Below are 15,381 nucleotides of genomic sequence, written 5' to 3' on the forward strand. Positions count from 1 at the left end.
GCATCATGAGGTCCTCTCCTTCATGACCATGGGGAAATGGAAGGGGCTTGAAAACATAATGGTCAGATGACCATAAATGTGTTCCGTTTTCTAGATATACAGTAGGGGGTGTCTCACATTACCCGGTGTCTCACATTACCCCACTCTCCCCTACGTAATGTGCGCGTTACTTATTGTGCAGATCAGGTGCACACTCGTGGTCATGGTGATTTCCAGGGGCAGACAAGAACGGAACGCTACAACAATAGCTTCTGCCACCGGCTTTCTTGGATGTTTCTTACACCAGTGTGGGGGTGTGGAGCATGAGCACATGCGTTGTCCAGTTAAACTCTGATTAAGGGCTTTATACATGTCGGAGAAAAGTCCAATTCCAATCGCATTATCTGGGTGTCTGAATCAGAGTTGTAGAACTCCAATATTAGTTGGACTAATGCGTTTACATGAACTCAGTTGTCCAGTTATAGTCGGATAAGGCAATAATTGTAAAAACGTGTGTTACGTATTGTACTGTATGTTGGTCTCAGGCTCGGCTGAATGTAGCACTACTTTGGCTCATGTGGAACTATCCCAATTTAAAAAAATAAGAGCATCAGTCAGGTATGCTGCTGAGCGACAGGTGTGACACCGCGTCAGGAATGCTAGGGCCTAGCCGTGGGCAGGCCGTGAGAAACACAACGCAGAGGGCCAGATATGACATCGGCTACACTAGCACAGTCTCATCGGTGCATTTAATTATGATAAACTTCAACCTGAAAGCTCTAGTCCGTCCTCAGACTGTCCACTACCCAGGCCATCGCACAGGGAGAGCATGTGTGGCTTGTGTCATGAGTGTGTTACAGAGTTCGATATGAATGTTCACATCAGTCTTATTTGTCAGTGCTTTGTTGTCATGATAGTCAATAGGTAGGCTATTCTGAGAAACAGGCTTGTAGCCTAACATAAATCCTACAGGAAAGACCAGTTTATGTTTAATTAATCAAACATTGTTCAATAGCTTCAAATCAGGGCTTCCTTGCCCAGCACTCTGCATCTGCATATGTGACCAGTAGCAGCTTGAGGGACTTTTGTGTTTAGAGTGAAGTTACACAGCCTATTACACTATTGGTGTCCTTTTTCGTTACTTTTCCAGTAAAGTTATACATTAAAGCAGAAGTAAGCGATCCGGTGGTTTTGGCTAACTTCCCGTCAGCAGATGGAGTTAGCAGTCCCCGCCCCCGTCCCTACCACCACATTCACGCGCATCCCTTGGCTGCACACAGAGAGGACCGCCCCTTTATGCCGCTCTCAGCAGAGCAGAGTGACTGACAGACCCGTGTTTCAGACCAAACACTCTATGTAAGTGATTGCTGTCGGAAGATATAACTATTTAAGACTTATACATGTAGGCTATTAACACAAACATTCCGCTTACTTCTGCTTTAATCTTTTTTTCTCCTTTTCCATTAATAATGCCATCTATGTGTCTTTATACAAATACAATACAATGTATCACTAATGTCATTCACATTAGTCAACTACACACATTGATATGAAAAAAAAGAACTTCGGGGGGGCTAATTTGGCCTCCATCTTTAAAAATGGCCGCCATCTTGGATTTTCACGTCGGACAGATTTCATCAATAGGCCCTAGAGAACAACCAAACCAAATTTCATGCTTGTATCATAATTTGCATGATTTTTCTGTTATCTACTCCACTACTTGTAGCGTGTTACAGGGAGAGTGGAGGCTCTCTGCCTTCCACACCGCTGCTGAAAACCAAACCTGCGCTCAGAGCCTCCCCTGTCACTGCTCTCGTCAAGTTGAAAAAAAAAAAAAAAAAAGAGCTCGGTGGCACCGAGTCCGCGACAGTAAACGTGTTTATGACAGATAAGACTACACAAATACACCCATCCTAACATGTCCATCCATTGATCCACCGATTGATTATTAAAAAGGCCCGTCAAAACTCTGTTACACACACACACACACACACACACACACACACACACACACACACACACACACACACACACGGTATAGCCAATTTAGTTTTAATTTTATTCATATATTAAGCCCAGCGTTTGTCCATTATTGACCACAAAAAAAAAACTTCACAAATACATGCTTCCGGTTTATTCGCTTTTATTTTGAAAAGCTTCGAATCAACTTCCGTCCCCACAGTGGAGGTGGCCTCACAGTGGAGGTCTGCAAGGAAGCGCCCTGACAGTGGAGGTCTGCAGCCAGACCCCTCTCTTTGCTGTAGGGGGACATGGACATTTTAAAAAGACAGAAAGGACACTTGAACAACACAGGATAGAGAGATGGTCAGAAATCAAGCTCTCTGAAATCAGAATTTGAGAGACCAAAGTGCAGTTTGAGCCATGACAAGAACAAATCCCACCCACTGGTACATTCCCTTATATGGACTCAACTCTTCCTTTTGGAAACAAATCAGAAAAACATTCAATATTAAATAATACAGTATTAATAGTAGGCTAATAAGTAGCCTACTGATCTCATAACAATGAGAGATTTGCTGCTTTAACATGTAGGATAGTTTTTTGTAAAATAAATTCAAAAGCGCGAGAGGATCAAAACAACACATGACATCCCATCCCGTCGTGCCACCTGCGGTTTGCACATTTTTGTCCAAATATTCCCTCCGGTCTTTGGCATCGAAAATTTTTACCCAACGATATTATGGAAAAAACTAGAAGCGAAGGGGGAGGGAGCGTCACTTCCGGTGGAATATTCCAGCGGGTTTACCCTTGGTCTTTAAAAGGACGCGCTGAAAGAGCAGCGGCTCTAAAATTGACAGGTAAACGCTCATATGTTTGTGTCTATGTCACAGCTTCAAACTCTGTAGTCTGTGCGTGTGGAGACAAACAGGACCCTGTCTGTGCGCGAGACAGAAAAGAAAGGGGGAAACAAAGAGAGAGAGGGCTCGTGCGCGTTTATAGGCGTCTCCATCCTTTGATTTGTGTGTAGACTGTAATCTGTGGAGGTCCGCACAGGTAAGAGATGCATGTGTGCTTGCTTGTGCGTGTGGGTCCGTGTGTGTCTGTGCATAGTGGATATATAAAGACAGATTGTAAACCTGTTTTGTTATTCTGTCGAATGAGAGAAAGTTGTGACGCAGTTGCGCGACCTGCGCTGAAATCTCTTCTCGGTGATGATGGGATGTGAAGCGACTGCGCACGCATGGACCTGTTACTGTTCAGCAGCTCTGCTGTTATTCTCGCGCGTCTGTTGTGTGTGTATGTTTGTGTGTATGTTTGTGTATGTGTGTTTACTTTGGGATGTCAGGCCGCGTGAAGGCGTGTGGCCCACAACAGAAGTGGTGCTGGTGCTGAGGATAGTGTAGTTGCCCCCCCTCCCCCGCGCAGTGTGAACTGCTGCCCCCCTCATGTGTTTGACATTTCACCAGTGTGATGTCAGTAAATAAAGAAAAGACAGCACCTCATAATGTGGAGGTTCAACTTTCTTATTTTCATGTGAGACAAAAGTTTCTATATAGATGAAGTCATAGGCTATGGCTGCAAACATTTATGAGAAAAAAATATGTTTATCCGGAACTGATTTAGCAGTGAGTTGTTATTTTAAAATCTGACACATCCAGTTTATGATGTGTAACTTTTCTTTTTCTTTTTTAATCCTTCAGCTTTTGTTCTGTGAGCCAGAGACAATCATGATTCTCCTGACTCCCTCCTCTGGTAGGTACCAGATTTCTCAATCTCTTTAATCTGGATTACTGTTGTATAGCTACCTACATGGGCACAGGTGCCAGAGATTAAAACAACAAGGCTTAGTTTGTGGGAAGGAACACATTGATGTGCTAAGGCAGCTCTGAAGATACTTGGATTAAAAAACAATTTGCAATACAATGAACAAACAATAAAATGCAATACAATATAAAAATGAATGATAGGCTATACAGTGCATGTTATTCATGTCACTGTAGTTTGGGGTCTATAGATCTCTAGGAACATACTTTGAAACTACATCACACATTCAGAAAACTCACCTAGGATTAAAGTGATGTCTGGTGTATAGCAGTTCGTAGTCATGTATTTATCTAGGATCAGTTGTACAGTAAATTTACTTCGAATTATCCCTGTTGTGAAGCTTTTTTTTTCTTGTTTTGCATTTAGTCCCTTTAGTTGTTACTAGGTAACATAGCAGGGCCTTACATAACTAGGGCTTTCCCATCATGCTTTGCACTCATTAGGCAGCAATCCAGAAATGGACACTTGCTTGAAATTGACAATGTGATCAGCTCTCTGGGCATCAGCCTGTGTTTCATTAGTGACCGAGACAGAGGCGTTAAGTGGTTCAAGTGAAACTGGACCACAAGGCCACAGACTGAAGAGCAGCACATGTGGCTCTCTAATGTTATTTACTGTGGCAGAGCTGATTATTCATGTAGAATTACAACTTTCAATGGCATGACTTTCAGAGAAGTGAGCATGAAAAGTGAGAGTGCCAGGTTGTAGACTTTGTTCTAAAGTCTAAGTAAAGTAAAAAAGCATGCTGTCAAGTAAAAGTGTAAGTTATTGTTGGCTTTGTGCTGTGTCTCATACGCTGTTTTCTTTCAGATGAAGAGTCTCTTGAACTCGCCTGGCTTTGGAATCACAGGAAGTTCAGGGTGAAAACACTTGAAGGGTTGCTACTGCAACATTTTAGAGACAAAACAAAATACTCAAATGAAAATACCTTTCTGCAGGGCATTACCTGTGCATAGTGTCTTGGACAGTACTATGACTTGAGAGAAAAATATGTAAAAGTCACAAGAGAGGAGGCAACTAGAAAACAAAGATTTCTTTGTCTTCATTAAAAAGCGTCAGAGCTTTGTCAGGGGGCAGAGGCGGCTTTTGGCTGCAGAGAGGCAGAGTCAGCAGCAGTCCCATCTTGCTGACTAAGATAGTGAACGTAGCTTTTTACCATCATTCTTACAGTAGGCTATGTCATCAGTAGGCTACAACTAAATGTAAAAGTTTTTCTAATTGTATTTGGAGCAAAGATATAACGTGTTAAACTGATGATACAACTTCATGCAGTTACACAAAACACGTTTTATGTTTATACCACAATCTCTATTAAAGCCTGGGCGTCAGTCGTATGAATAGATCTAAACAGTTAGCTATTCGGGTGCTAACAGGCTAAATGATCTCACGTCTGGTATGTGTCAATGCAGTAGGTCCAAACTCAACTCACTCACACTCACTGTAGTGTATGTGGTAGTCCCCTAAATGTTCATAGCTTCGCCCCCCTCCCCACCCAACCCACACCAGTATTTGTGTGTATTTGACCCCTGATATGATCACGCTTGAGTGCTAACACTTCATATACACATCATGTTCAGACATGAATATGTATCCTTTTTACAAGTTTTCCATAGTGACCTTTAATGCATGTCATTGTGTGTAATAGCCTATATATATGTATAATATAATATGTTGATTACATATAACTGATGATGATGATGATGATGATGATGATGATGATGATGATGATGATGATGTAATGAGTAGGTGATGAGGCACTCCTTATTGTTGCATGCTCAGGGCTGCACATGCCGTAACGTATTGAATGATTGTGCAAATGTAACAAATGCATTTTAGTGACTGAGAGTGGATGAATGTATCGTAAGGTCGGTCTCCGTCCATTAAACATGCGCCTTGGTGGTAAGTGACACTTCTTTTACATAAAGACGGGGGATTCAGATTCAGATTCAGATTCAGATTCAGATCCAGATTCAGATTCGTAGTTATATTTTGAATTCAATGCAGAAAAAAAGATACAGAATATTATTTTTCTGTTTGTGTGACAGGTGAATACTTTCTGATTTTTACACCTTTCCGCTCTCACCTGAAATAAAGTTTGGCTCAAACTTTGATATAATGTTGTAGCCTAGACTATACTTCCCCCCATTCAGACTCATTCATCAAGAGGTCAGCTGGTATACGGTCACCCAACCACTTGTTAGGGATTTAGCTTTTTCATCTTTTTTTTATTTTTATTATTATTATTTTTTTATTTAAAACCACAGCAGAGGTAATTGATCCAACACAGACAACTACTAACTCCCAATGTTGTGTGGTCTCAGGTTTCTTCCAGTGCACCAACAAGCTCTTCCTCAGTGATCAGGCCACAGGGCTCCACATCAAGGAGTTCGCACGTAAAAATGCAGCGAATGCTCTGTCGGTCGCCAACATGGTTATGGGCATGGCCTCCATCCTCAGCAGTCTGAACGGGTGAGTGAACACGCCGTCATTGGACGTTACCATCGGAAACCTTTTGTTTTGTCACTCTTAACTCTACTTAAGTTGGGTGCAAATCTACCCAGCACTAGTTTAAGCTCTTTTCCCACTGGTGAGATCCCGCAGATATTTGCCCTCTTTGAAATGGGTTGTTGTCATCAAATAGCTAAAGCAAACTCTCACTCAGTTTTTTTTTTTTTTTTTTTTCTGTGCAGGCACCATCATGCAGCGTGTTGGCTGGTTCTGATTGGCTACCTGCTGGATTTGGCAGACGGCGCAGTTGCCAGGCGACTCGATGCCTGCTCTGCACTGGGTAAGTGGAGTGCTACGGTCAATAGCTCTTAGCAAAGATAAACTCCCAACTGGGCTGTTTTGGCAGCGCTCGCTGCACAGTCCTTTGTCTGGACTTTCTAATTTGGCCACAAAAAAAGTCTTATAAACAAAAACGAACCAGTGAAACGAAACTCCATCATTGAAAAACACTGGAGAGACTTACAAAGTCTTAAAAGAAGAATCATGTATTTATATGAAGTAATTCGGTCTCCGTCAACTCACTGTCGACTTTGATAGTTAAAGAATTCCGGGATAAAAGCATAAAAGGAGCATAAAAGTGTGTTTACTAAAGACCATGGTTCCATATATAGCTATTTTAACGTTGCCTCCAGTGTTAACATTTTCTCAGGATCCCAAAATAGCTCCCAGGTGCATCACAATACATCATTGGCTGCACATTTCAGGGGGCTTTGTGTCCCGACAGGGGTTTTTCTGCATGACTTTGCAGGTGGATGTTGTTGTGCACCCCCCACGTATTTTTGTCAAATGAACAATCACTTTCTGATTAAGCAGCCTAATTCCACGGGATCATGCTCCAATTGTCTATTTTATCCCGTTGCTTTGGGTTCTCTGCATATCTGAAATTGCTAAAATTGTTGACCCTGGGCTGTGGAATTCCACTCTGTTCATTTGAGCCGTGGCCTGAATCACCTCATACTCATCTGCTGAAAACATGCTCCATGCTCCTGAGGGATAAAGAGACAAGGCAGTGGAGAATGTTGTTTATAGAATGGCTGCCTGTTTGGCTGACACCGAAATTTCCACTTGGTTTTTGCACATGCACGCTCCACACCACTGTCACATGTCAGAAACATTGGCAGTGACCGTCCTGGCGAGATGATAACATATCTTCTCTGCCCCTTTTTAAAAACATATACACTCATGACTAAGGCATTGATGGACTTTTAGTTGTGTAACAATAGGACAGGTGGTTCTGACATGGAGCATCTTTACAGCAGATAACTCAGAATCACTGTAGTATGTAAAAATGGAGGTACATCACCTCTCTGTGACATCACCCAAAGGTTTTGAAGCTCAGAGCCGGGCTGTTGTGCTGTTGCCATCTTGGCAGCGCGTGACCCTGCCCAGCTGCCTGCTAATCCAAAACTGGGCAAAGAGATGGTTGTGTGTGTGTTGTGTGTTTGTGTGTGTGTGCATAGCTGGTGGTGTAGCTTTGGTGAGTGCCAGTTTGTAGCAAGCATAGTTTCACCCACCCGTCACTCAAAGCAGCAGCGTCCTCACTTATGCTGCCTCGTAAATATGAAAATTCAAGTCATATAAACATTTGTTCCTTGTACATTTGGCCTAGAGGTGAAATAAGATAAAGAGACCAAAAATGTCAGGCTCTAGTGGTCATTTTAGGAACTGCAGTTTGGGCATTTCACAGAGTCACATAGGTCAAGCTAAACTAAGATAGGATATAGCTACTTTATTGATCTCAGGCTGGGAAATTACTGTGCCATATTAACACACAGTGCAAATAGAAAAACAAGATAAGAATAAAGTAGAAACATTTTTTTCTACATAATGTAATATAAGTATTAAGACTAATATGTAAAATGATAAGTAGTGGTCTGTACATGTGTTCACATCTGTCTCTCTCATGCTCAGGTGCAAAGCTGGATGATTTCGCTGACTTCACAACCTTTGGGATTGCGACGTCGCTGCTCCTGAGGACACCTGACCTGCTGGACAACTTCCTCTGCATGTGCTACGTCCTGTCAGTGTTCGTCCGTCTCTGTTTCTTTTCAAGTGGTGAGTTGTTTGAGAGATTTACCCAATTAAACATTGTATTTACTGTGATTCTTGAAGGGTTTACTGGAGATGTTTTTTGTTTGTTTGTTTGGACCACAGGGATCCCATTCATGTACCGCGGCCTGCCCTGCATCTACTCCTCAGCCATCCTGGCCAGCGCCTCTTTGCTGTCGGGGGGAAACATGGCCGCGCTGCGTGTCATCGCAGTGGCCATGATCCTCTTCATGATCAGTCACAACTTCTACCCACATGACAGAGTACTGGAGTCCCAGGCCTGGAAGAAAGTAGTTTACGCCGGAGGTAAAGATATTTCTGCATTTCTCTTTGACAAAATTATGGCTGTTGAGAATAATGTCAGGATTGATTCATGTAAGAAGTGCATTTTACATTTGATTTAGGTAGAACATGGTATCTATATGATATGATATGATATGGTATGAAATTATATGATACGATACAATAAGATAACATGAGATATGATATGATATGATATGATATGATATGAAATTATATGATACAATACAATACGATAACATAAGATATGATATGATATGATATGATACGTTAACATAAGATATGATATGATACATTAACATAAGATACGATACAATACTGTATGATAACATAAAATATGATACGATTCAATAAGATAAGAAGATATACTCTAAGTCAAAGGAATAAAGAGCAAAAAATAACACATTTAAAGCAATTAAAAATGCAATATTTGTTGTTGTTTTTTTAAAGTAGAGTCCAGCTTTGAGTATGAGGGAGTATAGATAAAGCAGTGATTAATTATGTAAAAAATATAATATTGGTATTGCATGCTGATATGAGCAGCATGCAAACATCAGTGATTTTTTAGTAGTCAGGATATTTCCTTCCTGGCATTTCATGCTGCTGCTGAGTTTATTTTGGCTCATTTTCTAGTTCTCTCCAACTTCTCACTCATCTTCATCTTCTTCTTATTTTTCTTTCATTTCCAGGCGTTGTCATGGTGTTCTGTTCTTCCTTCCCCCCCGCCTGTGTGTACTATCTGCTGTGGTCCGTCTCCTACATCCTGTTCCCAACATCCCTTTGGAGCAGTAAAGTGTAAACAAAAAGGCGTTACGGGCTCTGTCCAAAACTCCCATTAGATGTTTTTACTCTGGCCCATCTGGGTGAAGAGAAGCTTCCAGACTCGCTGCTGCTCCCCACTGCCACAGAGAATTCAAGCTGAACATGTTCATCATGCGCCACCGTTGAAACTTTTCTCTGTCTAACCTTTGTTTCTTGATGTGACAGAACCTAAAGACTAAAGGGAGTTGTAATGTGCCAGGAACGGGAAGGGCATTTTTAATGTTATTCGGTAAGGAGGATTAACCTTCATGCTGTCTTTAATGTCTTGCATTGTTGCATTTTTTTTTACTGAAGCCAGGGTTTGGATGGTGTGTGTGCTCCGAAACTGAATTTTCATTAGGGTTTAGCAGCTCCTACGTAATCCAATCTTTCCTCGTTGTTGTGAACATGTGGCAGCAGGGAATAGCTTTGAAGAAAAAAAAAAGAAATGATTTAAAATGAAGTTATAATTTGGTTTTGAAATTGTTTCATTTTGTAATCGCACAGGACATTATATATATATACTGTATATATATGAGCCCCTATTCTGATGTCCACAGTGTTGAGGATAGTTAAACTGTGTTGATAAGGCCTCATGTGGCCCTTTCTGGTTTTCTCTATAACAAAGTAATGAGCATTCATTCATGCAGCACTATGATACAGTTTGACAGTTATAGCTAATGTTTGTATCGGGGTTGGAGTCATATTTACTTTCACGGTGGTATTCAGGTCAGGTTGTGTCCTTGACAATCACAGTACCATTACAGTATAAACCCTAGTCAGAGAAATCCTTTTTGAACATTATGCTTTCGTCATTCTCATTATTTAATTCGCTGTTTGAATGTTTGTATTTGCAAAAGTTTGAGGTGAAAGCAAACTGACCACCAACCCTGAGTGACTTTTGTAAAAAAAAAAAAAAAAAAAAAAAAAAAAAAATTGGGGACTCACTTTTCTGTTATTTAGTTTTCAACACTTTTATTCTGTGACCAAGTCAGAGAAATGATGTTTTAGCTAAGACTTCAGCGTTTGTGATAAGTTTGTGATTTCATTGGGTTGTTGCACGTGTTTGCCTCTGTTTTAAGAGGCGTTGCCGTTTTAGCACCGAATCCGCACTGAATCACGATCGCCTCTCGTGGCTGGGTCAGTGATGACACTGCAGGTGGATTTGGATTTGTCAAAACACCTGCGTCAGAAAGGAGTCAGAAATGCAACATGACTCAAAGTTGCAGTCCATAAATAGTTACAGCAGCAGCAGCAGAAGCTCTCTGCCTCTGGTGATTCAGTGTGAATTTACACTTAAAGAGCAACAGCAACACAAAGGCTGCAAATCCTCCTTGTCCTGCCATCTAGTGGGTGAAGGTTTCACCTCCGCTGCAGCACAGTGCACGTCAGCTGTGAACGGCAGACTGAAACTTTTAATCCACACAGATCAGGAAAGTGTCGATAATCTTTAACTCGGCCAGTATTAAGTCTGAGGGGCATCATATTTTTGTCGATCAGTCCTTTTTCTTTTCTTTTTTTATTAGCAAGGACGGCATTTTGGCATCACACAGTGGGTTCTTGTGCCTCTCAGAGTTTTCTGAGAGAAAACTGAGCAAGATTTCATAAATCAAGACCTCTGTTTTAGAAATACTAATACAAAAGATTGTGTCCTATTGATTAAAAAAAACTACTTTGGTTCATGGTAACCGACATTGTGCAGAAAATCTACAATGTAAAGTGCAAAACACAAACTGAGGACAAATCTACTCTAGGAGATTCAGTAGTTTCATTCAGCTTTTCCTGTGTGGGTGTTTTGATTTTTTTTTTCAAACTGTAAAGCCACAGTAATGTATGCATGCCCTGAGCATTAAAGATACAAAAACTGTACTTTGCTCTATGATTTAAAAAAGAAAGAAAATTATCTTAATGAATAATAAGATATGTGCTTTTAAATCTGTACATTTTGACAATAAATAGAAAATTATAATTTGCCTTTAGTGTTGTTACTTCATCTACATCCAACTGTTATTTATGACTAATAAACAAGTTTAACTGCAGAGGATGCTACTTTCCTGAGGTAATCAAACGTAATATGTTTTATTAATTTGTTAGTACATGCGTTCAGGAGAGCAATCCTGCATTTCTGTTGTAGTCAAATACGTCTACGAGCTCAGGAACATGCAGAGGTTTATTATCTGCGAGGTGCAGTGAGGCGTCCAATAGCTTGATGATGGCTGAGAAAGCAGGTCGGTCTTTGAAGCTCCACATCCAACAGTACTTCATCAGATCGTACCTGCAATACATACAGGGATTTAAAACACATCTGCATACATTTATCCATGTTCTCTGAAGATGTGACAACAGTGAGAAGAGCTCAGTTCATCCCAATAGGCTGCTATTTATCTTTACTTTTGTAGTGTTGAGATGAATGAGATAAAAGGTGTTAAATAATCATATACAGTATAAGAGATCTTGATATGCTGAATTTACTTTTGGATAATGTCATGATCCTCGCTCGTAATGTGATTATTCTGCCTCAAGTCACCAGAACAAAAGGGAGAAACACTGTAGTTTAGATAAATTAAGATAATTTCATGGACCCAAATTAATCCACATTAATGGAAATCAGTAAAATCAGGAGTGAGGTATGTGAGCGCAAAACTGAACATGAGGCTTAAAAGGATAGTTCATCCAAACCCAAAATATAATTTACGACATAATGTGTGTGTTTGTGTTTGTGTAACAGGCTCATCTACTCTGTGTCATGGTTTGTCTCATTCTCTGTTTTTAATAAATGACAAGAAATGAGGAAAGATTCTGTCATTTGCCTCTGTGCACTTACAAAGCTCCTCCACAGTGTCCTGGTCTCTTCATGCGATAAGATCCCTGGAGCTTTGGAAGGACTGACGGAGGCTCTAACTCAGGGTACGGAGGAGAGCCTGAGGTGAAAAGAGGAAAATGTATATTTGAAAAATATAAATATGACTTAAAAAGGAACTAATCTGAATAAGCGCTTGTGTTTTACCTAAGGTTATGAGTTCATACAGTAAGATCCCAAATGACCACCTAGGGGGAAAAAAGAAGAAGACATGAATGATAACGATGCTCTGGTTTTACTGCTGGTAAAATGATGTGTTTTCTCAGCCTTGACTCTTACACGTCGCTCCTGTCGATGCTGAGCTGCATCATCATCCTCTCTGGAGCCTGCCATTTCAGAGGCACCTCTGCCGCTCTCCGACTAAATGCCGAATCCGATCTGCGTCCTTCAAACGCAACACCCAGCCCAGACACCCGAGCCGAGAGGCCGGGGCCAATTAAGATGTTCCTGGCAGCGACATCGCCGTGCACCAGCCTGTGCTCCGACATAAGGTAATCCTGAGGGAGGAATACGTTAAGGAAAAACATAGGAATCTTTGGTTGAAATGTTCATTCACGGTAGATAGAAAACTATTTTTTCCTCTCTTGCATCACTGGGGAGAAAACAGCAACATAGCAAAAATAATTGGACTCACCAGACCAGCTGCAACCTGCTGGGCCACCAGAAACACTGACCTCTGTGAGAAGTTCTGCTGTTGATCTGCATCAGAGTCTGAACTCCTCTGTAGGGAAGAAAAATCATTGCACCACAAATCAGAAACCAGAGATGAACATGTTTAGTCATATTTAAGCTCAGGTTCAGACCAACACTGTGCGCCACTGTTACATTTCTGAGCGTCCAGAGGAAGTGGAGGAGGTTCCCCGGGCTGCAGGCGTCCAACACCAGATACATGGGCACACGTCTGGTCTGACAGTGAAGCATCTGCACCACGTTCTTGTGTTTACACACTTTGGCGTGGAACAGGAGCCACTCCACAAACTCCTTAGCTTCAGGCTGGTTGGGGCCATCTACATCCACAGTCAAATGATAACAAAGTGGACAATGTTAAAGGGGACATATTACAGAAATATCACTTTCTGAAGGCTCTTTAACATATATTTGGGTGTTTGTCTTGCCTTCCTGCCCCAAAATCTGTAATTTTCAGGCTCCCTAAATCCATATGGTTTTACTAACTGTTCCCTCAAGTGTCTGACAATGATGTAACTAGTTTTCAAATTTGATTAATCCCACCTCTACCTGGTACCAGTAGGAGGGTTGGGGCAAGCAGTGCTTGATTTGCATTTAAAGGGACAGACACTGAAACCAGCCGTTCTGAACAGGGCTGTTTTGAGAGGATGAAAAGAGCTGTGATGTTTGATCCTTGGGGTATTTTGACCAAAGCATGTCACAGACATGTCTTTAAGACACCTGGGAACTATTTTAATTTGTGGAAAAGGGGGCAGAATATGTCTCCTTTAATGGCTGTTTTTTTCTGTCCCACTGATCTTCTAAAATACTTTAATTGCAGATTCACACTGTACCTCGAAGGCACTTCACCACCACAGCCGAGGAGGAGCCGTCTCTGTTCTTCAGCAGACCTTTACAAATGGGCCCGTAGCGGCCGGTCTGCCAAAACTCAAGCCCCTGAAGCACACACTCCTGAGGGATTTCCCAGGGATTCAAAGCCTGCTGGACCTTTGGAGTGCTAACAGAGGCTGCAGTCAGAGTGACGCTGTGCTGGCCTGTTAAACAGAACAACAACACACAACGGGCGGGTTTAGATGCACAAGAAGTTGGCACAGCTCTCAGTAACTTTTTTTATTATTATTGTGGCGTTTTCAGTTGTTCATTCAGTTTGTACCGTTTGTGAAATGACATGAGGTGCTCCGTTGTCTTTGCTTATTCTTGTGGAGGCTGCAGAAGATCAGAGCCACCACTAAAACAGTGCTGAGGGCCAAGAGAGAAGGGATGATGATCACAGCAAGAGGACCCGATGACTCTTCATCTAAGCCCAGAGAAAGAAAAAAGAGCAGGTTCAGCACATCGTCACACCTTTACAAGAGAGGAATCAGATTGTGGTGCACGTGTGGAGTACGATGCAACTTCCAGCTGTTTGCAATGCGATGTGTAAAACTTACAGCACTCTGGGAGTGAGGTATTGTTGGTACATTGTGTTTCCATGTCCACGAGGAGCAGCTGACCTTTCTCAGAGGAGAGAAGAAGCAGCTGACCACGTCAACAGGAGAAACTCAGAAGAAAAACAACTCAAACTGTGGAGGAGTTTAAAAGAAAAAGAGTAATCAGATATGATGTCATTAAGTGTAAAAGCTACATATTGGTTTTAAGGTTTGCCTACCTGACCGCTGAGGCCCTCATGATCGAGACAACACACACATTTCCAGCCTGATAATAGAAGAATTACCAGCAGCGGAGAGAGAGGTTGAAAATAACACAGCTGTTATCAGTGGCTTCAGAAAAATGTAGCTCAGCTCAGCTCAGTGTGTTTGTGTGTGTGTGTGTGTGTGTGTATGAGAGGGCGCTGACCGACGTGGTGAAGCTGGATGGAAAGTTGACAGAATGTTTAATCATTGACAAATGAAAGAGAAATGATAACAGAAAAAGAAACGTGCTCACACCTGCGGCTCCAGTTACCTTTACTGTTCACTGACTCTACATACCACTGAGCTCAGGTCAGTTTTGTTTCTGTGACCATGATGAGAGTTTTGGCTCTGACTCAGTAGACAGTAGTGTTGTGTTGTGGTATTTCAGACCGGTCCTCAGACCAAAACCACATTTTCAAGGTCTTGGTCTTGTTTCGGTTGAACTGGACTTGGGATTTTTTCTCAAGACCAGTGAAATATCACATTTGTCTGTGTGTCACTCACAACTTTGAAATTATTAAAGTTAAAGGGACAGTTCAACATTTTGGCAAATTGGCCCATTGCCATAATCCCTATAGTTTTAGGAGTAGGTTTGTTACCTTTAATTGTCGGTGCAAGCTATTTTTAGAATGGCGGAGAAGGGCTGCAAGCTGCTCAGAGCAACGCTACGGAGGCTAATGGGATTTTTTGTTTTCCAGTAACAGAACGTTACAAGACAGAGTTGTTTTAGAGGTAAAT

At 41.6% G+C, this 15,381-nt stretch overlaps 2 protein-coding genes across 3 annotated transcripts; one reads left to right on the plus strand and one right to left on the minus strand.

Moving 5' to 3' along the window:
- The first annotated feature begins 2,707 nt into the window (after positions 1 to 2,707).
- On the plus strand, positions 2,708 to 10,240 carry tmem269 (transmembrane protein 269). 2 transcript variants are annotated; one of them, XM_083975765.1, is made up of 7 exons: positions 2,708 to 2,798; positions 3,642 to 3,693; positions 6,087 to 6,234; positions 6,456 to 6,553; positions 8,185 to 8,328; positions 8,428 to 8,628; positions 9,312 to 10,240. In XM_083975765.1, exons 2-7 carry the CDS (start codon positions 3,669 to 3,671, stop codon positions 9,419 to 9,421), a joined length of 726 nt encoding a protein of 241 aa, XP_083831891.1. In that variant the 5' UTR covers positions 2,708 to 2,798; positions 3,642 to 3,668; the 3' UTR covers positions 9,422 to 10,240. The 2 variants fall into 2 exon arrangements, with proteins under 2 accessions (XP_083831891.1, XP_083831892.1); XM_083975766.1 differs by having other exon boundaries at positions 2,750 to 2,994.
- A 188-nt stretch (positions 10,241 to 10,428) lies between these two features.
- On the minus strand, positions 10,429 to 15,176 carry LOC310988944 (tyrosine-protein kinase STYK1). The gene is made up of 10 exons (XM_083975764.1): positions 14,619 to 15,176; positions 14,401 to 14,532; positions 14,124 to 14,267; positions 13,804 to 14,004; positions 13,109 to 13,290; positions 12,918 to 13,004; positions 12,563 to 12,780; positions 12,431 to 12,471; positions 12,248 to 12,344; positions 10,429 to 11,698 (listed from the first exon to the last, which is right to left on the minus strand). Exons 2-10 carry the CDS (start codon positions 14,441 to 14,443, stop codon positions 11,527 to 11,529), a joined length of 1,185 nt encoding a protein of 394 aa, XP_083831890.1. The 5' UTR covers positions 14,444 to 14,532; positions 14,619 to 15,176; the 3' UTR covers positions 10,429 to 11,526.
- Between the last annotated feature and the right edge of the window lie 205 nt (positions 15,177 to 15,381).

This window comes from Trachurus trachurus (genome assembly GCF_905171665.1).
Source record: "Trachurus trachurus genome assembly, chromosome: 7".
Lineage (NCBI taxonomy): Eukaryota > Metazoa > Chordata > Actinopteri > Carangiformes > Carangidae > Trachurus > Trachurus trachurus.